The following is a 26,434-nucleotide window of genomic DNA, read 5'->3' as shown; positions in this document are numbered from 1 at the left end:
CAGCTCTGCTGAGCCAAGGCCACCCGGCGTGGCCACGGCTGAACCAAGACCTTGCTCTGGAGCTGACGCTGCGGGAAGGCAGTGCAGAAAGCAGAGACAAGGAGGGACGCGACTGATGGTAGAACAGGGTGACCTTGCGCAGGGTCAGCCAACATCTGCGTGCTCGGGGCCGCTGCTACGCGCAGCGCTCTGTTTGAGAGCCAGAGCTTGTGTAACAACGCTGCATCTCGACTGATAAAGCAGGTGGGACTTGGCCCGAGGTCTCTGGTCTTCATTCCCTTGGCCTTGGTGGGAACAGCCTGGGTCCTTGGCCAGGCAGCAACTGGGGAAAGGCCCATCAAGGCTGGGACTGGTGGGGCAGGGGTGCAGGTCCCCTGGGAGAGGGTTGGATGTGATGGTTTGGGGAAGGGCTGCCAGCAGCGGGGACTGTCAGAAAGTGTCGGAGCTCGACGGCTGCAAGAAAGGCCCTGGAAAAGGCTGGTTTGTGGGGGGTGCTCAGCCCCAGGAGACGAACGAGCAGGGGCTGCCTTTACCCTGTCCTATTTCTGCTCCTTCCCTGCTTCTCGCTCTGGTTTTCTACCAAGACTTGTCTTCTCAGGGCCAGTTTCCCTTCTGACACCTCCTCTTTCCTCACAGGGCTACCCTGGGATTTCAGGAGTGATGCTTGGCAGCCGGGAGCTGTGCCAGGGGTGACTGCCAGGCCAGCAGCACCGGTGTGGGGCTGGCTGGCTGTGGGGCAGCGGTGGCTTGGCCGCCTTCCACCGTTCCCCTCCATCCCTGCCGGCACCGGAGCTGCTGCATCCTTTCCTGCCGACCTCGGCCTTTTTTCCCACAGCTTCCTCCGCACGGGGGGGGAAAAGACGCTAACGACTTTTCTCCGGTAAGCCCTGACCCCGCGGGCGCCCTGTGCCCAGGCTGTGTGGCATCCCCCCCCATGCCAGGGCCGTGTTGGCAGGAACAGCATGGGCATTTCTCGGGGGGGGGGAAAGGAAAAGATCCCTTGGCCTGTGGGTACCACCTGCCCCTTCCCCTCCTTCCAGGGGAGCAGCCCTCCCGACCCAGCCCAAGCCATGTGCCACTGTCCCCTCTGTGCCCAGGGCTCCCGGTGTCCGGCCCGCTCCCGTCCCCCGCAGCTCCGGCGAGCCGAGTCCCCTCTATCCCCTGCACCGAGCTGCCGGTGCAAGGTCCACTCTCCCCCCCCCACCCCCGACACTGCCCCAGGGCTCCTGGTGCCCAATCTTCCCCCGCGTCCACCCTGTGCCGCAGAACTCCCAGCGCCTGACTCCCCCTCCCGCCTCAGCCCCGCCATTCCCCGGTGTCACGGTCCGGGTCCGCTCTCTCCTCCCACCCTGAATCCCAGGGCGGCCGGTGCTCGGTCCGTCCCCTCTCCCGCGATCCCCTCTGTGTTCCAGGACCCCCCCCGGCTCCCGGTCTGTCCCCCCCCCCATTCCCGCTCCACGTGCTCCCGCCGCCACCGAGCCGCTTCCGCCTTCCCACGTGAGCGCCGGCGTGCCCGCCCCGCCGGGGAGGGAGGGCGTGGCCTGACGGTCGAAGGGGGCGTGTCCAAAGCGCTAGGGGAGCGAGCTGGCAAGCGAGGAAGGGGCGTGGTTATATGGGAAAGGGCGTGGTTCTGCGTGCGGAGGGGGGGCGTGGTTAGGAGGGGCGTGACCGCGGCGGCGGCGGGAGGCGTGGCCGGCGTCCGGCGCTGCGCGCGCGCGCGCGTGGGGCCCGGCGGCGGCGGCGGAGGCGGCAACGGGGGGAGGGCGGGAGGGGGTGGGTTAAACCGGACCGGGAACGACGTGTCGAGCGGCAAGGTTTAGGGTCAGGAAAGTGGGGTGGTGGTGTTTAAAACAAACCAAAAAAAAAAAAAAAAAAAACCAACGCCCCAAGGTAAATTAAAAAAAAAACAAAAAACCAACAAAACGGGCTCACGGCCGCGTAAAAGGTCAAAGGTCGGAGGTTGAGGAGGAGCCGCTTCCCCCGTCGGTAAAGGTGAGAACCCACCGGCGAACGCGATCGGTCCGCGACGGATACCGAAAAAACTCCCCCCCCCCCCCCCCCCCCCCCGCCTCAGCGCGGTTCCCGCCGGGCCTGGGCGCGCGCCTTCCCCTCACACGCACGCGCGCGTCCGCGTGAGGGGAGGGCGCGCGCCCCCCCCCCCCCATTTAACGGCCGTTTAACGGTCATTCCAGCACCCCCCCCCCCTTCCTTTTCCATCTCCTGAGGGAACCGCGGCCTTTAGGCCTTTCCCCGGTGGGAAGGTCCCTCAACTGTGGGTGGGGGGGCTCCCCGCTCCCTCGTGGGTGTCGTGGAGGGAGGGGGGGCGGATTTGGGGTGCACAAAGGAGGCTGGTGGGTGGGGAGAGGCCGGCTGGATCCCCCCCCCCTTAACTTGTGGTGCTTCAGGTGTCTGTTGGATTTGGGGATTTGGCTGTGGAGGGTGGTGGGTGTCTTCTCCGGGGGGGTTGTGCGGGTTGCGTTTTTATTTTATGAACGTGTTTTTCTAATAATTAGGAGTGGCGTGGGTGTTAGCAAAAAGGACAGGGATTAATTTTCTTGTTTGCGAAGAGCGAGGTGCTGTGGTTTCCTGAGATATGCAGAAGAAGGGACCACCCTACCCGCTTGGCAGCTGAGGATGAAGAAGCAAGTGGTGTTTGTGGGAAGGGAGGGAAGATTAGTTGGGTACTTGTGCAGAGGATCTGCTGAGGGCCTGGAGTAGCGACTGCTCTGCCTGCAGGAGGATTCGGAAAGAATTGGGATCAAAACAGAGCGTTTACTGCTTAGGAAACTGGGAGTCATCAGCCTGAGGTATTGCTGTGTCTGAAAGGGGGGTGTAGAAGGTTTTGGTGGGGCTGGTGGGTCAAAGGTGGTGGGATGGGACTAAATCAGTAAGGAGGGTGAGTTGAAAGAGTTAATCATCTCTGCTGCAGAATCAGGAGAACGTTCTTTTCAGTAGAAAAGAAGCAAAACAACAGCCCGTAAAGGGAATGACTGAAATGTGGAGTAAGATACTCTGCTAGGTTTGCTTGGCACACCGGTAGGTAGTTACTGACCTCTTCAGAACCACAACTATTCTGCTGCTTTGAATTTATGGGGACTTCGCTCTGTGATGATGGCACGGTGCTGCAAGTATCTTTCACTCTGGGTAATCACCCTTGTCTTTGGAGTTTGGTCAGTACTTAGGAATCGGCTTCCTTGTATGAGAGCAAGTGAGCATTTCTAGATTATTTTCTAAAAATAATGAGCAAGCAGAGGAGCTGCATGAATCCTGAAGTGGTGTAGCTGTGGGTTTGTATTTGGGAGAATCCCAAGGAAAGGACTACTGCCTTAACACCAAAATTTCCTGAATGCAATGTCTGCTTATTTTTCAGGATTGTTGAAAGACAAATTAAGTTTCCTTTCACGAAAGGGGCAAAGATGAGGCATGATCTCACTCTTTGTGAAACCTAGAACTGTTAAGACAGCATACTAGTGTGATAAATTTAGGATTACATGAGCTGTTGTGTAATGCAGAAAGGAGATTAGCTGACTTGAATTGAGAAGAAAGGAAAACACCCTGGGATTTTCATTGAATGTATGACACGTCGAGAGCTGTGCTGTTAGCCACTGAGTCCTTCCACCAAAACAATTCTGCTCAGTATTTTCAGTTATAAAGCTTAACTCGGTACAACGCTGTTTATTTTTCCAAATGTGATTCAAATATAACATCACAAAAGAGCAAAGAAGAATCAGGTTTTCTCTCAGGAGCATTAAAATAGTTTTTTAAGTGTCAAAATCTCAGTGATGAATGAATTTGTCAAGCTCTCTCTGAAGACAGCTGTTGAGTTATTCAATGCTACTTTAATTCAGTGGGTTGCTAGGCCTGTCTGTCATCAGAGTTCATATAATTATGCACAGAAAAGTCTTTTTTTTTTTTTTTTCTTCCCCCTCTCTGATGAGCAAAGAGTTTAAAAAATAGAATAGGTACAGCTTGATGAACAAAAATAGCTTTACCTGTCTATAACGGAATGTAGTAGGTAATGAGTGGAAGGGGAATAGCAGCAGTACAGCAATATCAGCAGATGTTGTGACCTGGGAATCCTCCTTCCTATTCTTGCTGCGGCCGATTTTCTGTGCCTCACTCGTGGAACTGACAGACCTCCCTTGACTTTCTGTCCAGGGAGCTTCAGGCAGCTTTCTCCCATTTTACAAAAGACTTCCTACAGCATGGTGTGGCAGCGCGGAGCCCCGCTGATGGGCAGCACACTCCTCTGTGCTGGGTGCTGTACAAGCAAGGAGGAACCGATGGCGCTTGGCCTGAGGAACTCAGTCTTGAGTATACAACAGGGCCGGAAGGTAGATGTAGGCTGAGCTTTAGAAGCATTCCTTAGCTGTAATACCTTGTGTTATAATTCCTTCGAAACTTGTACAGCGCGTTAAAGAGTGAGAAAGAAAAGTCTTAAGGAACTCTAGGTGGTTCTGTGGTAGTGCAGCCTTCTGTTTCAATGTCTGTAAGCTATTACTTCTCACAACCAAAATATCAAAAAGAAGGTGGAGAAACAGGGACTTAAAGGTGGTTGTCTTCAAGACAATCTTTTAATTTGTGTCCTCAGATGAAGACACAGTCCCAGTGTTTCAGAATCGCTGATGTCCTTTCTGTGTAACTGGGTTCCCTTGGGAAGAAAATAAAATTCTAAGGCTTCTGCCAGTAAAAGAGTGAGTTTCAGCTGCAATGAGAGAGCAGTGGTGAATGAGGAGAGGAGGAGGGTTGCATTTCTTTGGTAAAAATTGAATTAATCTTGTATGGACCATTGTGATAAAGATGCCATGGGAATAATAGTTGGTTTGTTTTCAAAAGACAATGTCCAAGTCAGACTTTCAGACTTGTTGTCTAACAGTAGTTTTGGGATTGTTTCGCTGTTGGGAGGAAAGAGCTTAGTGATTTGCTAATCCTGGGTTTCTAATTGGTGGTTATTAGAAAGAAAAATATTTAGTTCTGCGTGATGCTAGAGATGACAAAAGCTCCCTTATTGGATGTTGAGAGTCCTGGTAGTTTGCTTATTCAGGCTTGCCAAATGTTACTTCTGTAACCTAGAACCTGCTGAAAATCAATCCCATGCAAGTGAGTCACCTTACCGATGCTTGCGTTCCCTTGTGCCTTCTGAGGGTGCTTTTCAAGCCTGGAAGATCTTAAAGTGCAGATTTACTTTTTTGTCATGAAAAGTGTTCTGATTAAAGGCTTGGTGGGTTTTTTTTTTGAGGGAACAATGCAGGGAAATACAAACTGAAGTTTACGTCTAAACTTTTGCTTTCTGTTTCATGGACTAAGTGGTCAGAATTGTGTTCATTGTCTCCCTTATTTTTGTCAGTGTCAGCATCCTGCCTGTGAGAGGATCCCTGTCAATTAGATGATGGACACAGCCAAAACTTCCAGTGTTCAAGAGTTCAGAGTGAAAATACCACTGAAGCTCTAACATTCAGGAGCCGTAGAGAGGGTGGGTGTGGAACAGGAAGCGCATTTCCCCAGAGAGCCAAAGGTAGACTTCTGTTTTTCTGCCAAATTCAAAAGTTTTGGAAGCTCTTCTGTTGACAGCTGTCAGAAGGTACCCAACTGGTACTACAGAAACCAAGTCCTCCTTCTGAAATGGGGAGACTATTATTTTGGATGTTTCCACAATATATTTTTCAGGAAAATGATAGTGCTTAACACATAAACTTCATTTGATCCAACTCTAATTGCAGTTAGTCAGGAAACTTCTGCCAGTGATAGCTGGACTTTGTTATAGAGGTGTCTTTTTAATGTGACAGAGTGGCTTACTCAAAGCTATTTCCGTGTTTTCTTTGGGGGGGGAATTTTCTTCTAGGAGGCAAATGACCCAATGCTTTTGTCTCAAAAAAGCAGTGCTGGAACTAGGTAGAAATCATATTATTAAAGCACTAATTGCAAATATTGCTTTCATCATGCCTGCAATATGTGGGTTATTCAAACCCAGAGCTGTTTCCGTTTTTCATTTGAAGAGTGGCAAGACCACGTAAGAAGGATTAAGGTAGAAAACAAACCTGACTATCGGAGGCCATCAAGGGATACAAAAATTATTCTGTGGATGTCTGAATAGTAAGAAGATGGTGGAGGAAAGAACATAGAGGAAAACTTACTGTCCAGTGTCACTGAAGCTGAAGTGTTCAATATCTTTTGACTCTTACTGAAGACCAAAGTCAGCTGGTGAGCAACTAATGCTAGTGACAGACTAGAAAAAAGAAAGAGCAGGTTTGCAAGCAGTCATTTAAGTGAGATATTTTCATCTGTGTACTTAAAGTACAAACTAAAAAAACCCCCAAACTTAAAAGCTTTAGTAGGCGTCTTTTAAGCAATGGAAAATAGGTGATGTTTTGAAAGACTAGAGAGGAGTGAGCAGTTTGTGTAGGTGAAAGAGTGGGAAGAAGAGAATGGGGAATTGTAGTCATCTTAAAATCCTGCAGCAAGTAGTCAAATGATTTGTAAGCACCTGAAAGATTACGGGGAGCATGTAACAGCCAGTGCTGGTTTGCCACAGGTACTTCCTTGGCAAAGCGAGTTTACTTCTTTCTAGGATAAGATGTCAGGTCCGTTTCTGGCTGCAGAAACAAAAGCTTCCGTGTATCTTGAATTCTGTAAGGTTTTGATTTTTGTCCTAATAAGATTCTCAAGTAGGTAAGATTTAAAAAAAAAAAACCCACAAAAACCAACCCTAAGAAGGTGCTATATGATGGATACAAATGTGGTTAAATAAACATACTCGGAGTACCAGTAAAGATCTTGTTAAAATGGAAGGCTGTTTTGAGAAGGTTACTGTGGGGGCTATGGGTTTTCATTCACGACTTCAGTGGTAGAACAGACTATGCATGTTGAAGTTGTAAATGACATAAAGCAGGGAAGCATACTACAAGTATGCTATATGACAGGATTAAAAATTGAGAGGTGGATTTGATGACTTAAATGTTGCCTGAAAATTGGCTACAGGTCAATAAGGACAGCGGTAAGGTTTTGTAATCAAGCAAAAATAACCAGCTGCAGGCATTAGAATAATTGATTAGGTATAATCCATAATTAAAGGAACCTTTCACCTGCGCTGGTGACCAGTAATCTCCTGTGGGGAAAGGAGGGAGGGGAGGCAAAAGTTTTGTTTGGGTGTATAAACCGGAGAATAAACTGCAGGTTATGACGTAATCCTTCCGTTCCACCCAGTGCCGGTAAGGCTTTGTTGGGACACCCCATGACCTGGTTTTGGTATGACGCTGGAAAAGTGACATGAACCAAGTGGAGAGTCTATGAAGCAGAGCAGTCTGTCTCTGGAAAGCACAATCAGGGGAAGCTGTGTGCCCTGAGAAGACTGAGGGGAGACTCAAGGAATTTACTCTTGCAAGTATTGCTGCTGAGGCTGTCCTGTTCTCCGTGCCCACTGAGAACAGCACAGAAGGAGCGGTTTAAACAGCAGGGAGGGACACAGGTAAAATGTTAAAAAAACTGTCTGAAGCTTAGTACTGGAGCACATTGCTTGAGGTGGCTGTAGAGTCTCCCACTAAATGCTTAAGAACAAGATGGATAAACATCTGTTGGGATTAATTTGAGCATAAATTGTAGCGCTCTGAGTGAGGTGCGTGAATTAGAGCCTTCAAAATCCCTTCTAGCCTCGTTTTCTCTCACGCATGAGCTGTAGTTACTAACGAGGTTTCTTCTGTGCTGGCTGTGCTGTGGGTCTCTGACCGTGACTGGGTGAGCGCTGGGGCAGGATGAACGGAGTAGGCGAAGGGCAGCTTGCCTTGCAGTTAGTGCCTTTCACTGCAGACAGAATGAGGCATGAGGCACGTGAACTGGAAGATAAAGATTGTGTCCTGCAGTGCAAAAGCGTGTGTCTGGCCTTGTGTGCTTCACAGAAAGCTGTCATGGTTATGTGGAAGTGTTTACCTTGATTTTTTTTCAATTTGCATGCTTCAGTGGGGTGTGAGGGCTGCTTTGGGGAGGTTTTGACTCTTTATGGCTAGTCCATAATATATGTAGTACTTGGAAACTTCAGAAATGACACTGAGGATGGATCTGACAAAGTTACCACTTCATGAATGACATCCAAAAGCATTCTACATATTTCATACCACAAACTAGAGGCATGGGCTAAGATGTTAAACTTGATCTTGCAGAGGGGTTTAGAAAATCGTATTAGTAGAAACAGTAGCCGTAGTAGAAAGACAAGTGTATTGCAGGTCTGTGCTGGGTGAGCTGTTTGTGTACTCCTCTCAGAAGTCTTGCATAAAGAGCTGCAATGATAGGCAGGCTGCAGTGACTGTAACAGAAAGAGCAAAGTGGATGACATTGTGTTCAGGAGGAAGTACAAATGTAGGCACAGCTACTTTGTATTACAGCGATGGAGCTTGATTAAGACCTACAAGAAGGTAAATAACACCTACTGAACACTTGCAGTCCATACTGTTTTCATGGAAATGAATTTTCTCCATGCTTCAGAAATTTTAAAATGTGGCTGTAAGATGCCTGATCAGTGCATTTGTATAGACAAGGTATATCCTAAAAAAGATCAAAGGTGCTCTTTGTTGGTTACTGTTTGTATCCTGGAGTTAATTTCTGGAGTCAGGAACTTCCTGAGCAGCCAGAGAGTGAAAAGTTGATCAAATTCCTCAGTGTTTGTGCCTGGCCACTGAGTTGGGGCATACTGCAACAGGCCAGCAGGCTCTTGTTGAAGTGAGAGGTGGATTTAATGGTAAAGCTCCGATATGTAACTGCATGTGGGTGTTGCATCAGTCTTTTGGTATTTTTAGGAGAAGGCAATTCCCTAGCGATTCGTTGTAAAGCAGCTACATTGATAAACAAAAAGAAGCGGATTATTCCAAAAGTGATCACGTGAGATGCATTGCATAAGGACGGCTGCTGGGTCAGACTGACGATCTGTTTAGGTTAGTATCTGGTTTGAGTGTGGACAGTATTTAGTACAGGGGAGGAGTGTACAAACAAGACAAATATGTTAGATACTGGCAGGCAGTGTGGTGTTTGGGAGAAGTGGCTTGTGGCCGAGGGGCTTCTCAAGCGAGAGGAATGCCTTGGCTTTGTGCTGAATAGTGCTTTACGGCTTGCTCTTCCAAAAATTTGTCTGCTTGCTTTTTTAACCCCTGTGACATAGACGATGTCCTGGGGTAAAGATTTCCACAGCTTAACTGTGTGTTTATTTTGAGCTGCCACTTCATAGTTTTGTTTGATGCTGAATTATTCCTGTAATGAAAGAGGCAGCCCTCCCCTGTTCAGTTTCCTCAGATCATCTCTGTTAGAGAAGTCTGTTGTATCCATTTGCTGATAAAAACTTTCCCAGATTGAAAAGTCTTCCCATACTTTTTTGTTTTATGGAAGCTGCTTCTTACCTTTGGTCATCCTTGCTGAACTTCTCTGTACCTTTTCTAATTCTCCTGCGTGTCCTTTTCGAGATGAGGAGGAAGAGGAAGAATGACCAGAACTGTGTATAGCGCTTAGTGTGTGCATAGCACAGATTTACATATTAATGTAATTATTTCTAGTTGTTCTCCATTCCATTCTTAACAATTCTTAATATACAACTTGATTTTTTTGACTGCATCGGTTCACATTTTCAGAGAATTAACGATTAGGACCCCAGGATCTTGTTCGTGAGTGGCAATAGCCAGTTGAGAATGCATTCCAGTGTATGTAACGTTATTTTCCCTATATGCCTCACGTACCGTTCATTGGCATTGAACTTAATCTCTCATTTTGTTGCCCGGTCACTTGGTGTGGAGTTATTTCTGCCAACTCTCCAGTTGGCCTGATCTTTGCCATCATGAATAATAACAGACAACTGAAAGTGTTACTTATATCAAGACGGTACTTTTTTTCCAGGGAAATTGTGAATACGTCAAACAGCACAGTTTCCTATGGGACTGTCTGATTACCTCCCTCTATTAAAAGGATCAGACATTTGTTATGATCCTCTTTTAAGCTCTCTTATAATCAACTTCTATGCATATGAAGGCCCTCCCCCTTTATTGCATGACAGCTTAGTTTTTTAGAAGTCCCCCCCCTAAGGAGTTTTCTTGAACTCATTTTTAGTAGTCTAGGTAGACTTTCTAAATCGGATCTCTGATCTATGTGCTTGTTTATTCCTCTGGAGGAGTCAGTCCAACAGATTTGTGAAGCTGACTCTTCCTCAGTGTGTGGTAACTCTCCTTCCATCAAACAATTCTGTTTGCTATTTTCTACTGATTTCTTTAGAACATCTGCCTTAGTGATCTGTAGTTTCCCAGATACTCCCTAGTAAAAGTAGGAAGAATACTTCCCACCTTTCAGCAACTGCATTGGCACAAAAGGTTACGCGTTACTTCAGCTGTTTGGTGTTGGAGTTCCTCTGGGTCTCTTGCAATAATATCCTCTGGTCCAGGACCCTGGCTGGTGTAGTGTCTCATTCTGTAACCCCCTCACTGACACACCAGTCTGTGATAGAGCCTGATGTCCCTCCTAACAGGATTTCAGCATGGAAGCTCCCTGCCCCCTCCCCCCCGCCTCATAACTTCTCCTCTCTGAAGATAAACTCAAATTTTATTTAGCTTTTCTTCTATGGTTTTCTGTTCTCTCTGCGTTCTCCCTTTATATCCTGATCATCTCTTGGCCCTACGGACGCTCCAGAGGACTAGCTGCTCATGGTATCTGAACTAGCATTTATTATTAGTTCTTATGACTCTTCCCAGTAGTTCCTCAGACTTCTTTTTGACCTGCTGTATAATGTTTTCATACATAGTGTGCAAGAACCTCTCTGTATTTTCATCATTTGGACACGTCTTCAACTCTTCACTGAATTTTTTGATATGTGACAGGCGTTTCTTCTGAGCTTCCCATGTCGTATCTCTAAGTATGCTCTGTCACCTCCAAACATTTTCGTTTTACAATTCCCCTTAAGGTTTTTTTTTTTTAAACACACTTTTTAATGTAGTGTCGTTCCCCCCCCCCCCCCCTTTTTTTTTTTCCTTTGCTGTTATGCAAAGCAGTGGGTTTTTATTTGGGACTCTCTTATTCCTGGAAAGATATAATTTCAGTTATCAAATGAGATTTTCTTGTAAAAGCAGAGCCACTGTCCAAACCTGCTTCACCTGTGCTTTGCTTGTTGGGAGTTTTAAATATAGAGTTAATTCAGGTACTGCTTAGGTCTGGTCCCTTTGAGGTGGTGCCACACATGAAGGAAATCAGACCTAATGCTCTCTAACCAGATAATAGCTCAAATGTTTGTTCTTTTTATTTCTGTTGAACCTTTTAAGGAATTACACTACAGCCTGGTTCTGTAAGCCCTGCCATGATGATACCAACAGGGAGAAGTGTACTAAAGCCACACCACCTGAGCTGAGCTTGGCTGACAAGGTACTGGCTACAGAGCTAACCACACAGCAAAAATAACGTTGGAAGAACCTTTAGTGGACTGAATAATAAAGAATTGGTGTTGGTGTTGATCTTATTGACAGAGAAGTTCAGTGTAAAATGTGTTGGACAGCAAGTTCCAAACTCAGTAACTCTTTTGATAAAATGAAGGAATTGCCACTTTACAGGTCAGTACAGTCGTTGCTAATCGATGGTGGAGGAGGTTTACGAGGCGCTTGAAAAAGTCTTTTTCGAAAGACATTCTAACTAGCGTTGTTTAAAGTTTGTGTATTGGATGGCATTTGAGAGTTCATATCCTTTCCAAAACTCCTGGTAGATTTTGATTATAGTGTTATACCTGTGGAATTCTATTTATCTAAGTAAATGTCTATTTTCTATAGTAAAAAATTCAATAATTAAATTAAAAGCCAAACACTGCAATCTGATTGGTCTCTTTGGCCTTTTTATCTCATTAGAGTAGGAGTTTACTACTCAGTTGCCTAAGGCCTGGAAAAAATATAACATTGTGGTTGTACTTTTAAAATTCAGTTGCAGGTGATAGATTGGTATTGTGGGAAAAATCCACCTTAGCTAGAAATCCTCTGAATGGTTCACTGACAAACAAAGCAACTGCTTTCTGGAGGGCTTACAGACTTTATCTAGCTGAGAATTGACATGCTGCTTGGCATGCTCATTAGAAGAGCATGTTCTGGTGAAACTGTGAAGAAAGAAAGAGTTTGATGTGTAGCTTCCTAATATTTACAGTAGCAGCTTTTGTTGTGATTCTTAGCTTTATATTTCACAGTATTTTTTAATGGAATCGGTATAATTTACTTTCCTTTCACAGACTAGGGAGAAATGAGTCTAGAAGGGACAAGCCATTGTCCAAAATCTGCTCAGCAGCTTAGTGCCAAAATTGGAAACTAAATTTGGGGATTCCCTCTATGGTGTATATCCTGCATCATTTCTTCTCTAGATTAACCTGTCCTAACTAATTTTGCAGGTTTGCTACCATGTATCTCCATCACTTGCCCTGCCCCAGGTATATACTAATAATATTTATGAAATTGTAATAGATGGTACTAAAACAGGCTAAGCCCATATTTTAAGGGAGAAGCTGTCTCATATGATCATGTTTCTTTTTGTGTAGTAAATTGACAGTGGAGACCAGATCATTGCTAACAAGAACTAGGTTGGGCAAGAACTCTGTGGTCAGGAAGAAGAGATTGGGAGATGTTTTCTTGTGTTGGTGAGCTGTCAGTATACTTAATAGGCGAGTAAGGTTCCTTTGGCTGGATGCAAAAAGAGTAGTAAAGTTGTGGATTTTTTCTAAATTTGGATACTTTCTATTTTTGTTACATACCCCAAACTTCTGTGTTTTACAGTTCTTCACGTGGAACATCCTGTCACTTCATCCACACCAATAAGTTGTTGTCTAATGTTGTCAGAAGTATTTTAGGAAGCAAGAAAGGACATTTGACAGAAACTGTGTTCAATGAATTGCTACTCTTAAGCAGGAGTTTAGCTCAGGTTCTTCTCTTTTGGCATGAAAGTCCAAAAGATGTCCTGAAAATAGGTTTGGAAACTTATTTTGAATGTCAGTCCCTTCTTTGGTAGCAGATAATGTATTGTCTGGGATGTTAAGATTATTTAGGTGCTTTCTTTTTGAATCTTTGTGGCAGTGTTTCTCTGTTGTTGCTACTTAAGCATTTCAAGATATGATTAGAAGTTTGTAAAATGAGTGAAATACCACTTGTAAAATGGGGTCTATTTCAGATAGCTTCTGGATTTTTAAACTCTTAAAACATAAATGAATATTCTAGGGGGAAGAAAATGGGCAAAAAGGTGAGAATCAAGTGAGTGGCTACTGTTAATTTGTATAGAATTTTGTATCAAGATGTGTGTAACTCTTTGATCCTTAAACCTCTTAAGTTCCTGGCAAGCATGCTTTTATTTGGTTTTGGTGGCTTATTTTTTTTAGTTGACTGAGGGAAATGAGTTGCCAAGCAAGTTTAGAGCACATGGTCCAAACGTTAGACCGGTGCGAAGAGCTTTGAGGTGTCTTCAGAGAAGAATAAATGAGAAGGGAAGGGTATGTTGGAGATGTTTGATCCTCGCAATGCAATATTATACTATTATATTGAGAACTCAGAGGTTCAGCTCCTGTCAAAACTAGCTTGTTTCTGACCACATTCTGACCAGAGGAAGGTAAGACTTGTGCTGAGCATGCATGTGCCTGGTTAGGTGCACTTTTTGTGTATTGAAATTTGGTTCAAAAACTGTTCAGACTTTAAATACTATTTTGGCCATATAGCTGGAATGGGGGAATGCAGCCTGAAATCTAACTTATTGAAGAGTTTCTACTTTTTGAATATGAAAAGTACCCCTCTATGAAGTATACTCAACTGAGAACATACAGGCTGTTCTGGAGCCTTGTTTCTGAAAGAGCAGTGTCAGGATTAACCCATTCCAGACACCAGTCTCCAGGAGGTTAGTACACTGGTCATGATTTTCCCATAGGAAGTATTCTGTTCCCTCGTGACCTCTGTGTCCTTTCACAGCACAAAGCCCATTATTCTTCCCATGGGAATGCAAGTGGAGAATAGGAACTTGGGGTTAGAGCTGATTGTGTAGCATTTCTGTGAAGGGAGGTTAGTGTTTTGAGCATATTTCTTGTTTTCCCACCTCTGAAGTCTTCAGAAGAATGCTTCATTCCTGGCCCTCATTGGAGGAGAATCCACACTGGGTCAGTCAGACGTGGGGAGTGGGAGAATTGGGTTCCTGAGGGCTGTTCCTTTCTTCCTTCCCCTTCTCCCTTTTGCTGGTGCTGGGATGTGAGAGCTCCTGCAGCAGCTGACACCTATCATTTTCCTGAGGGGATCACAGTGGTGATAGCTTCTAGCATCTTGAGGATATGAAGCATCTCTACAGTCCAACAAAGGGCAAGAAAATTGCTTTTTTCTTTGCTGGTGTGTGAGTGATCTAATGTTGGGCCATTTTCTGCATCTGCAGGGAAACTCTTTTATTTCACTTGTTTTCAGGGGGTCGTTTGTGGTGCTGATTTTCTGGCATTGTCATGAAATCATAGCTGTAGTGAGGACTGAAAAGAGGTCAGAGAGACATTTGCAGGTCGAGTGGAGACTGTGAATCAGACAGTAGACTCGGTGTTGGCAATCACTGTTGCTTTTCTGCTTTCTGTGTCCTGGGTATAGTCCAGGAATGCATGAAATACCTGTAGGTATACGTGTGTGTGTGAATATATCCCCATAGGCTGCGGAAGTGCTGCCACATGGAGGAGGTGGCACATGGATATGATGTTGTCCCCTATGGACCCTCTGTTCTGTGGCTCAAGATCTTAACTGGAGCCCAGATCAAAAATTTTCTCATTTGACAGTACAAATTCGAAGTAGTTGGGCTAGTTTTGTCTCTAGCAGCATCAGTCCTGCTGTTTCCACTTGTTTTGTGATAACTTTGAAGGCAGAAGGTTGCTACTCTGATTCTGCTGTCTCCTGGGAGCCTGTGTTGGATTGATGGATACGTGGCAAATGACTGCGGCATTGGGAGGGTGAATTATTGCTAATGGTCCATACGCCCGCCTTGCCCTCAGGTGCCGAGAGAACAGCAGTCAAATTGATCTGCTCTGTTGGCAACAGCAGAGAGTGACTTGAGTGACCTTTATAAATCCTAATTTTTAGTAAACTCTCTCTTCTTTCCCCTTCATTCCTCCCCTGTCCTTCCCCAGATACACAGCCTTGGCAGGAAAGCTTCTGAAATTCTGCATCTGATCTGGTGCTGCTACAGTAATGTGATGTGCTTTTCCCCTCCTAAAGAACAGGTATGTCAGAGAGACAGGTCATGCGTTTGAAATGTTGGGTCCCAGGGGGGATGCTGCGGCTGGTGGTAGGGGTTTGGGGGGACAGGAGGGCCATGTTGGATTTGTTCCTACTTTACCAAGCTTGGTGATTTAAATGTTAAAATTCATGTTGAAAGTTTAGGTATAGGACTTTGCTATAGGCAACAAGATGGAGCAAAGTATTTTATGTATTGAAGTGCAAGAAAAATTACTACAGAACAGTGATATTTTTTTCCTTCTTTTTTTTCCCTTCTTTTTTTCCCCCCTCCGCTCTTCACTAGCTCAGTCATATGTTTTCATGACATCTAACGCTAAGGCCTGATTCAAGAACGTTTTATGGAAAACTGATGTTGAACATACTTTAAAAAAACAGGTTACTGTTTATTATAAAGGGAGAAGTTTTCATACATTCAGTAATTTTGCCTCTAAGCATACAGTGGGCTCATGTTGTCTGAGCTACTGCTATTAGCAGCATTTTCCTGCACTTCAGTGGTAAAGGGAGGCTTTCTGTGAAGGCTGTAAAATGCTTTCAGGCAGAAATGTAAAGAATTTGGAGCATGTAGCTATTGTTAAGTGAGATAAAAGCTTTTGTCTTGGGAAAAGTAGTATCGTTCAGCATCTGTTAGTTGGAGTTTATTTTTCCTGCAAGAAATTCTACATTTCTTCCTTTGCTGGTCAGTCTTGGTTTTTGTCAGAATTCGCAGTAGAGCCAGCAAACTAGAGCATAATACTATGGAATAGCCACCTCTTTCTTCTTGCATTTGAGGCACAGTTCAGTATTACCGTGGTTTGGACTCTCTTGGTCATACACTCATTTAGTAAGGAAATGTTAAGAGGCTGTTCTGGTTCTGTGTCTGAGTGTTGCAAACCTCATGTGCCGGTACAGGTGGGGAGGAGAATGCTGCTGTATGTACGTAGAGATCTTGCACTATATCTCTTAACCTTCGTGAAGCTCGTAGAACCATATAGTGGGCTACCAAAAGTGTTGTGTTAAGACTGATTAGATGTGTGCTTAATGAACAGTGCTGCATGTGTGAAGCAGCAGTGCAAGTCTTTCTGTGTAGCGGCTTTGTACAACATGCTGGGGGACTAACCTCTGGAGAACACTTTGGCCTCTGCTCTTTTCCTGTGGTCAAACACTGGAACCAGTTGCAGAGAGGCTGTGGAGTCTCCATCGGTGGAGATACTCAAAACCTGACCGGGCATGGCCCTGACGAACCTGCCCCAGGTCACCCTGGGTGATCTCCAGAGGTCCCTGCCAGCCTCTGCCGTGCTGCCATGCCTGTGAAGTTGTCTGGGTTCAGCTTCAGTGCAGCTTCATTACCTGGTGCAGAGTTGGCCGCCACAAGCTCCTCATTAGAGAAAAGCTTTGGAAGTAGAAAGTGAATCATCTGTTCAGCTCTTGGACAGGTGGGAAATAGAAGAGCCTGACATACTGTGAACTAGCGAGAAGTTACAGCAAGCCAGAATTGGTTTTTATGAGGGGTTTGGATGACGAACTGCTGTGCTGGCATATGCTGAGGCAGCGGCAGGGAGCAGGTGGCATGGTGCAGTGCTCTTATGTGCCGATGCTGGTGCTTAATTCCGGCTGAAAAGTTGCTTTGTCTTATGACAGCAGTCGGCATGGAGTATATGAAGTGGTATATAACATAACACACTTTCTAATCAGCATAAGGATCAGCTTGCCAAAAGGTGGCCTTGGGGCTCTAAGCGTGTTTGTGGGCATTTAATATTTTCTCTGCCTGTCTTGCGTTGTGAATGAATACCAAATAAATGACTGTGCTTTCTCTTGATGAGATGGTAGAAGCCCTTCTTCCAGAGTTGCAGCATTATGTGTGAGAGGAGTTTTTTGCTACTTGAGAAACTCATCTGCAAGTGGGGGTGTGTGTGTGTGTCAGAGGGTGTAGTACACCCAAAAAAGTACAAAGATGTGGTGTATGACATGGTGTCAGAAAAAATTTCAGGTTTTAGTCATAGTTCGCTTCCTGTCTGTGGGTGAGGGAAGGGGCTTCAGAGGGAAACAGCATCCCAGCTGACAAGCACTGTGGTTTTCTGACATGCATGGTTTAACAGCCAGGCTGTCTGAAAACTCTCCCTGGAGGAGTTAGCAGAACAGCTCCTGTGGGCAGAAGAGCAAGGGACGCTGGGTGGCAGTGGAGGATGCTAGCTCTGGTGTCTCGTCTTTACCTGGCTCATGCTACCACATCAACTAGTCACAGACTATCAAGATTTTCAGGATTTGGTTCAGGACCTTCCTACCAGCTGAGCTGTGGTATGCCCGCATGTCTGAGCTGTGGTATGTGGGCATGCCTTTAGCACCCTGATTGTAAAGTATGCTTAGCCCCTTATACAACATAATCTGCTGTGGTGTGCAGCAAATTACCAATTAGACTATGGCAATCGGATTGTTTCAGCAATTGCTTTTTGTCCTCTGTGTAACACAAGAATGGGGGAAAACATTCTGTTCACAAGGTAGATTAATTCACTCTTCTGCGGGTATCCAGGTGTTGTGAATTTGTTATAATCTGAATTCTGTTTTCTGTCTGCAGCACTGGATTTCCAGTTTGTGACAAATTTGTGGCAAATTTGTGGCCTTAGCATTGTGTTGCATCTCATGAAACATTTGCAAGGCTGCACTGAAATACCTGTTTCTCGAGGCATGGATGAGTAACCTCGGTGCAGGGTGTCCTTCCCGGACCTATGCTCCCCCCATAGGCCCCCAAACCTAGCTCCCCCAGCCCACCCCTGCCCCAGCTGACCCCCGGGTAATAGTTACTGTGGGAGGTGCTGCGGCTACATGAAATGTTGGAATTGGATGTGTCCGTGTGGGGAAGGCATCTTAACTGAAATCACACTCGTGTATAGCTGAATTTGTGTGATCCTGGCAATAATAAAGTTTTACGCTTCTGTAAATGGGAGAAGGGACTAGAGAGCTGAAGCAATTGCTTAATGTGTAGCTTAGTTTGGAAATGAAGAGACTTTAAAAGCCAAACCTTGCTTTTCCAAGCCTGCTGTTTGCTTTTGTTTCCTATGATCTATCTCTGAACTTCATTGTATATCTGTCTCTTGTACCTGAAGTCAACCAGAAATGCAACATACTGTGTTGCAAGGTTAAGGAAACATCCTGGCGTCCTCTTGTTTCCAGTCAAACTTTGTCTTGGATTTGCAGTCATGCAAAAGGAGAGAAATACTCTGAATGCATTCTCCTTTCACGGTTGTCCTAAAATCAGAGGGTTTATTTTGAGTTTGCTAATATTTGTTTGCAAAAATGACTTTGAATAGGAACGGTTCCTGCTTTAAACTTTTATGAGCACTGTTGTAGAATAAAGTTAATAAAGATTTCAGAATTTAATATGCAACCCCCAAAAAACTAATAAGCAAATATTAGCTTTGGAATGCTTAATGTTTTCTTCTTAATGAATGCTGATAGTTCACATCAGGTGAAGCAAGTAAATATGAAGTTTTCCTCTTTTGCAATTGGTAGAAACTGTTCCCAGTGCAATGCTAATAACAAAAATTGCTGTTAGAAGGTGAGGCTGGTCAAAGAGCCTGTCATGACATATTTCTGCCACAGAAGTAGAATATCTGTGTTTTTCCCAAGTTACTCATAGAACAGGGATCAGAAGGGATGGTCCAATCCTGACACCCAGCCCTACAGCAAGATCAGATCTGCTCGGTCATTTCTCTCCAGGCTGCAACACCCAGGTTTTTGTGGACACCCAGGTCACCGCTTAGTTACAGCGAGAGGCTGTTGCTCTAGAGACCTGCGTGCATCAGAAATGATGGCTTAGCTGCACTTTAAGGTAAAGGTGGAGAATCAAATGCCATGTACTTGAACGGTGGGAATGAAGCCAGGATGGCATTTGCCCAGCGTGTGAGGAAGCTGGCTCTCAAGGTCTGGCCCAGGCCAAAGATCAGCTGCCCATAGCAGGCAGCAGGGGAAGCAGCAGTGGGCCAGCTTTGCCAGCACTGTGTCCATCTAAGCCTTCCTTGTTCTAATGCTGCCGCGTGGATGCTGTCTCTTGGGGATGAGAATTTTTCTGCATGTTTGACCTATGCTTTATGTTGTGTATGTTATGTGTATCTGCTTGAATTTTTAAGTAGTCTAAACCTGGGGGGGGGTTGCCCCCTCCCTCCTCCTTCTGTGACTGGTTAGTGCTTGAAGCTTTTCTCATAATTCCAATTCTTGCACTTGCAGCATTCAAACTTTATTACTGATGTAAATGGGGGTGATATAAAGCATATTCATTTTTTCCCTTCTCTGCTTGCTTAGGTTGGGCAATCAGGTTAGTTTGCACCCTGTCACAAGGGATCAGATCTTCTGTTGCGATGGGACAGCCATGGAGTCCGGGTGCTGAAAACCAGTGCTTGGTGTGGGTTTGCTTTTAAGGATTATTTCATGTTTGCTTTTTGTCTTCTGCCCTTAGATTAGGGATACGATCTGTCTGTGTGAGCCCCAACATAACGTGCTCTAGCTCTAGCAAGACTCATGCTGAGAAAAATCACCAGTGAGATGAAGCCCTGAATGTTTCAGTTCCAATATACTTGTTTGCAACTTCCTTTCCAATTCTGCTAACACAGATTGTGGATTTCCAGTTCGGTTACTGCCATATATTCAAAACGTATTTTTTGATTATTATTTTCAATGGTCTGTTCTAAGTAGTAGGCTTGTGTACGCAGGAAGTTTCTGCATTATTTCCCATTCTATGAACAGCTCTGGAAGAGGGCTTTGTCACTGAAATTTTAAAATAAAATCTATTTATTTTTCTACTTACTCCTGAGACCTAGAATAGAAAGTCCATGTTTCTGGTGATTTCAGTGCACCTTTTAAAAACAATTTTTTAGGTTTTTGGGGTTTTTTTTTTTAACATTTGCCTTGGAGTTGATTTGAACAGGTCGTATTTGCCACTGGACCAAAACAGCCTAAAGGTTAAAACCCAAGCTTTTTCTGATGTAATCTCTACAACTTCTAAATGTATTCTTATACACCATGTGTCTGTTCCTTTGCATGGTACCATATTTTAGGTTCTCTGTGTGACTATAAGACAAAACCTTTCTGTTCTGCATGAATGCCATGTATGTAGTGTTTTGGCTAGCTTGTTGGCCTTACCCCTTGCATTGCAAGGTCTCCAGGCAGGAAGAGCACACTTCTCATCCCTCCCCTCTACCAAAATCCTGGCACGTTCACGCTGGTGCTGGACTGCAGGCAAACTGAAATTGCCTATGACTAAGAAAGTTGATATTGATTCTTATGGAAAGATACGGTGCCTTGCTAAAAGGTATGAGCAAAAATATTTATCCAGGTTTTCCACTTGGTCATTAGGCCAATGTATTGGTGCTTCTGTTGCTCAAAATCTGATTATTTTTAGTTGCATTACTGGTGGGAAGAAAGTAGGTAGATCATTGTAAAATAGTCCTGTGGGCATTAAATAGAATTTAATCTGAAATTAAAAGCATGATGGTTGTACTTAGGGTTTGTCTTCCCTCATGTGTTCTCTTCCATATAGCTGAAAGTGGGTGCTTAGGAAAGAATATAAAACCAGACAGCACCCGTGATACCTCCCCCGGCTTCTAAATATTTGAGGCTTACAGAATTCTGAAGCCAGATATGTATAAAAACCCTTGACGGATTTCTTGCCTGTGTGAATCCATCAGACCTTTTGCTCTAGTATTCTTTACGTTCAAGATGGTGAAGGTGAATTGTTCAAAATGTCAAGTGACCAGCTGGTTTTAATGGGTAGCCTGGGTTTAGGTCTTGTATTGAATTCTCTGGTGCAACCATTAATGGCATTTTCCTGTGGACAAAATGATTTATTTCATATGCTTTGGGTCTCTTACTGTTGTCCCAGTCTTATTCTGGAGAAGCCAGGAAAAATGTATTTATTTCCTCTCAGATTAAAATATAAAAATCTTGGATAATCATAGCTTTGAACTGTATGAAAAAAATCTGTCTTGCATTCAAGCTTTTCACTTCACAGAACATTGCTGTGAACCACATGCTTTGCATTTAGCCTGAGATTAAAGAAAAAAAAAAAAAGTTAAAGGGTAGATTTCCTCTGCTCCATCTTTCCTAGAAATTTGTTTTGTGCTTTATTTTAATGTATTATCTTAACCTTTTCTTAGGGCTTTATATATTGCATTTTTTATACTTTGCAAATCAAATTGCAAGTTTAAGTTGTCTGCTTCTGACATCTGCAATTCAGTTTGCACTTGGTAGATGGCCTGGTCCTAAGTCTTAGAGTCAAATCAAAATACATTTTGACAAGAAGTACCTGCATTAGTTTATTTTACTGTGTAGTGTACTCTGGCTTAGTCTTCTGAACTGTGGCTACTTAGGCTTCCCACCCTCATTCCCCATGCAAAAATAACTTTCTTTAGATTGTCTTAGCTGTGAAGCCTATTCTGGTCTCTTCTCTTGTTACTGGTGTGTTACTAATAGTTAAAACAGTGAAAGCGTTTCAGTCTGTGTCCAAGAGCACTTCCCTTAAGACCACGTTGCTGACAGCTAGCCTCAGTCCTTCTTTTCTAATTGGCATTTTGGCATCTCCTTGGAGTACTGCTTAATTCTTTTACTGCTAAGCTCCTTTTCTTCCTTCCTTTCAGACAGTTTGGTTCCTAGCTCTGTTCCTGCGTGTTCTCTCTGACCAGCAGCTCATGGCAGCAGTGCCTGTTGTCTGTTCAGCTGGTGTTTGTTCTCTGCTTATGTTTTCTGCCCTTCCTTCCCCTAGGCAAAACCCAATAATTTGATCGGATTGCCTGTAGGCTCATAGCAAGTGCTCAGTGTGTGGTGTCTGTTTCTCCCTTTTCTTCTGAGGGGGTACAATGTTGGAAGTCTTTCTAAAACAAGTTGGTAATGTTTATTTTCCTTTATTTTTCTCATGAACTTGCTTTCTTCCCAACTTCTAGCTGGATACAGTGCCTTTGCTGAAGCGTTGCACATGCTGGAATTGCCTGACCCCCTGATGTATTCCGGGATGGCAACTAGGTGACGACAGTTGAGGATGACCCTGACTGAAAAACTGCGCGAGAGGATATCGCGGGCGTTCTACAACCACGGGCTGTTGTGTGCTTCCTACCCCATCCCCATCATCCTCTTTACTGGTCTCTGTATTCTGGCCTGCTGGTAAGTCACGCAAAGTACTTGCTGTCGCAGGGTGCTGCTGCTTTGTGGGTTTTAATAGCAACGCCATGAACGTGCTCAGGTTTCCCTGTCTTGTGGGCTATCCCAGAAGCTCTTTTGTTTGTTTTTTTTTTTAAACTTAATAGATTTGTATCATCTCTTTTTGTGGGACAAAAGAAAAGGCAGGGATGAAGTATCTTCATGTGGTTTAATAAGTAAATAGTAATAACTAATCAAAGAAGTGAAGTAAAGCAATAAATAAAATAAAAGTACACCTGGTGGTGGACTCCAACCGTGAATTAATAATGGGGAGAAGGAAAGTTGATCTTTCTCTCTCCATACTTGCCTATTCTGTTCTCCCTTAAGCTTGTACTCTTCTTTTTCAGCCCTTGCCTTGGCACGCATGTGTTGTGTGTTATTGTAAATTCTCTACTCTCCTTATGGACTCTTAATTTGGGTACGAGTTGCAACTGAATGCAGTTTCACTCTCAGAAATGTTACATGGGCCTCTTAATCATTTCCAATGAGGTATTATTATTACTGGAGTTGAGAGAACTTTTGTGCTCAGATTTGTGCAGAGACACATGCATGTGCATATATAGATTGCGTCTTCGCCTTTTTAATTTGAAGTATCTTGTCTCTTTTGGTCAAAATAAAACCTGTGTGGCGATCTACTCTGCTTTTAGAAAAGCTCCACCTGTGTTGATACAGATACAGATGTAAACTTTTCTTTGAGCATCGCTGAGGATAAGACAGACTTCTTTCACATCTACAGTTAAAAGATTATTGAAGTGATCATTTTCATGTATTGAAAACCTGTGAGATTGCTTTTCATGCCTGTGACTCTTCAAGGCTGTGAGCAGCAATTGAGGCGTTGCTTTCCTGACTTTTTTCACTGCTTCATATTAATTCTTGTAACTGGCAATGATAATAGTTTTGTTTTCAGATCTCTTGCTTCGTATTTCTACAGAACTTCTACAAGGGCCAAGCAAGCAGATTCTCCGTTCTGTTTATCTTTGTTGATATGGTTGCAAGTAACGGCTCTATCTTCTGACTTCAGTTTTGCTGGATGCTGCTTTCACGTGTCAGGCCTGCATTAGCCAAAACAGAGTTTCACCATGAGTCCTGAATCGCCATGCCACAGCATTCTTGCTTGCTAATTGCTTCATCAGAGCTTTCAGTGGTATTAGGCTCCTATTTTCAGTTATCTTTCAGGTGCTGTTGCCTGGGAGTAAATGCGGGAATGGAAGACAACTGCTTCAGTGTAAAAAGTTTATCCACACTGAAGCAGTTGCATTTTGGGAGGCATCAAAATGAAAACCTGCATGCTTACTCCCTTTCCTAAATTTAGGATTTCCTGGACAGGAGGAAATCTGATCTAGGATTACTAGCAGCTGTCCTCATTCTTCTTGGGGACCTTGTGCTCCCTAGGCCAGAACTTGTATCTGTCCAGTCTTTGTAGTCATATGTGTAGAGCAGTGTGAATTATGGTGTCTCGCTCTAAGTCCTTGAAGCTTCAAACCAGGTTGTCTTTGGCAGATTAGTTACTTGTGATTGTGTATTTGTGGAAGTATCTGCATTACTCGGTGCTGGTAATTGAGATTCTGCAGTTATTGGTTACCTTTAGACTGCAGAAACTTGTCCAAGACACCATCAAACATGAAGTGAATAATGAGTTTCAGTAACTCATTAGAAAAGCATATAATGGCCCTAGAAGAGACAGGGTTTTAGAAATACTGTGACGACACCCTTTGAGAGCAAGTGTACCTTGGCAAAAAATTGGGAGGGCAGCGTGGGTAAAGCGTTCCCTCTTTGAAAGCAGTTTTTAGGGATGTTTCAGTTCCTGTTCTGAGCTGCTGTGTATTAACTAATGTTTAACTAGGTGTTAATTCTGGCTCGAGAAGTGGCATTACTAACAAGGTCAAAACTGTTCCAGAGTGCGGCCCTTCTATGCTTCAGTGCATTTCAGTGTGGTAAGACTGAACTTCAACAGGGTGTCTGTGCACAGGACACTGAAATGCTTACTGGAAGTTTAGTTTTGGGTTGAGGTCTTCAAGTCTTCTTCCTCTTAGTTTGAGCCTGAGGTCTGACTTCTTCATCATTGACCTAGATAATGGGGTGAACTGCACCCTCAGCAAGTTTGCAGATGATACAAACTTCGTATGTCATGAACTGGAAAGTGGAAAACTGGATGAAGTGGCTGGATGAAAACTAGAAGGTGTGGCTGATACACCAGATGGCTGCGTGGGCAGAGAACTGCATGAAGTTCAACACAAGGAAATGTAAAAGGAAGAATAACCCCAGACGTCTGTACAGACTGGGGGTCAGCTCTCTGGAAAGCAGCTTTGCAGAACAGGGGCCGGAGGTCCTGGTGGACACCAAATTGAACTCAAGCCCCCTGTGTGTCCTCGTGGCAAAGGTGGCCTGCAGTATCCTGGGCTGCATTAGGGAGAGCGTTGCCAGCAGGTCGAGGGAGGTGATCCTGCCCCTCTACACAGCACTGGTGAGGCCACACCTGGAGTGCTGGGTCCAGTGCTGGGCAGCTCCCCAGTAAAAGAAGGATGTGGAATTAGTGGAGCAAGTCCAGCAAAGGGCCATAAAGAGGGTGAAGGGACTGGAGCATCTCTCTTATGAGGAAAGGCTGAGAGAACTGGGGCTATTCAGCCCTGAGAAGAAAAGGCTCAGGGGATCTTAGCACCATATATAAATATAGGAAGAGAGGGTGTAAAGAAAATGGAGCCAGGCTCGCCACTCAGTGGGAGCCCAGCGACAGGACATGAGGCAATGGGCACAAGCTGAAACACAGAAGATTCTGCTTTATGTATAAGAAAACAATTTTTTACTTTAAGGTTGTTAAGCATTGGAGCAGGTATCCCAGAGAGGTGGTGGAGGCTCCATCCTTGGAGGTACTCAGTAGCCATCTGGACACAGCCCTGAGCCACCTGCTGTGGCTGACCCTGCTCCGAGCAGGTTTAGCCTAGCCCAGCTCCAGAGCTGCCTTCCAGCCTCAACTGTCTGTCATTCTATCTGTGCGCTTTCTAGTCTGCCTATGAAGTTTATAAAGGAGCTGTGCGATGCAAAATGATTTAGGAGAATGGTTTTGAAGCCCCCGTTTCAATTTCTCCAGTGTAAGAGTCACGTTGATTTATCAAGGTGTTAGGAGTGTCCCCTTCCCTGCCATGCTTCCTTCCTTCCGTCTTCTGTTTTTTCCCCAAGCTGAAAAAGGAAGTGGTGCTGAAGGGAACACACATCCTTGCTATCAAGTGATTTGAGAGTAACTCCTGTTTTCTTGGGGCTAGGTAGCTTTGCAGTTGCAGTCCACATATTGTTTATTCATTTAAAACAAGAAATAAAACTTACTATATCCACTACATTACCAAGTATATTGTATTTCAGGTTCCTTGGCTTGTACTATAATTTGGGTATTTTCTTGCCAGAGCTCAAATTCAGGGGCTGCTCTCTAGAGTGAGCACTTGATAAATATCCTTAGAAGTCTGAGATGCCTCGTCCTTGTTTGCTCTGTGTGGAATAATCTGATGTTTGTGGTGTGTGGCTGCACACAGTTGTTAGTTCTGTGGCTTGTGCAACTATAGCTGTTGAACGCTAATCCCTTAACAAATGGGTAGGGACTACAACTGCGTAAACCTGGAGCAAGATATTCAGTAGCTTTTCAGACTGTACTGCACTAGAATCCTTCTAAACAAGTGTTTTCATCAGATATGGTAAAGTTTTATGGTTTTTTTGGGGGGGGGCAAGGTGCCAAGGCTAATGCAAGGGCTATAATTTGTTTTTTAATCAGGATGCCCAAATATATAAAATGGTGTGAAATAACAGGAAAAAAGAAGTGATCAACAGTCATCTTGGTGACTGCTGGCTATCTGTGGGGTGGGGCTGGAGACTTCAAAAGTATTTTAGCAAGTATTTGGGAAAATGAATTTTTAGTTAGTATATTAACTCAGTTTAGGTTGAAGTTAAGTCCTGGAACTGTGTTATCTGCTGGGCACTTCATGCATTATATGCTCGCCCTATTCTCTTACTCTTTCCTAGGTGTCTGCTATTGGCCACTGTAAGAAATAGGCTGCTGG

General features: G+C 44.4%; 1 protein-coding gene across 5 annotated transcripts in view; it reads left to right on the top strand.

Moving 5' to 3' along the window:
- The first annotated feature begins 1,892 nt into the window (after nt 1-1,892).
- Nucleotides 1,893-26,434, top strand: part of SCAP (SREBF chaperone) — a 68,872-nt gene continuing 44,330 nt past the window's right edge. Inside the window, exons 1-3 of one of the 5 annotated variants that reach the window (XM_052809104.1) lie at nt 1,899-1,992; nt 15,119-15,211; nt 22,136-22,352. In XM_052809104.1, coding sequence (XP_052665064.1) covers nt 22,231-22,352 — 122 coding nt within the window. In that variant the 5' untranslated portion in view covers nt 1,899-1,992; nt 15,119-15,211; nt 22,136-22,230. Of the gene's footprint in view, nt 1,993-2,598; nt 2,808-8,385; nt 8,406-15,118; nt 15,212-22,135; nt 22,353-26,434 lie in introns of those variants that run through there. The other 4 variants (XM_052809123.1, XM_052809114.1, XM_052809133.1 and 1 more) reach the window with 4 other exon arrangements.

Source organism: Harpia harpyja, chromosome 1 (genome assembly GCF_026419915.1).
Source record: "Harpia harpyja isolate bHarHar1 chromosome 1, bHarHar1 primary haplotype, whole genome shotgun sequence".
Lineage (NCBI taxonomy): Eukaryota > Metazoa > Chordata > Aves > Accipitriformes > Accipitridae > Harpia > Harpia harpyja.
The sequence above is the reverse complement of the archived record's forward strand: the minus strand, read 5'-3'. Positions and strand labels throughout refer to the sequence as shown.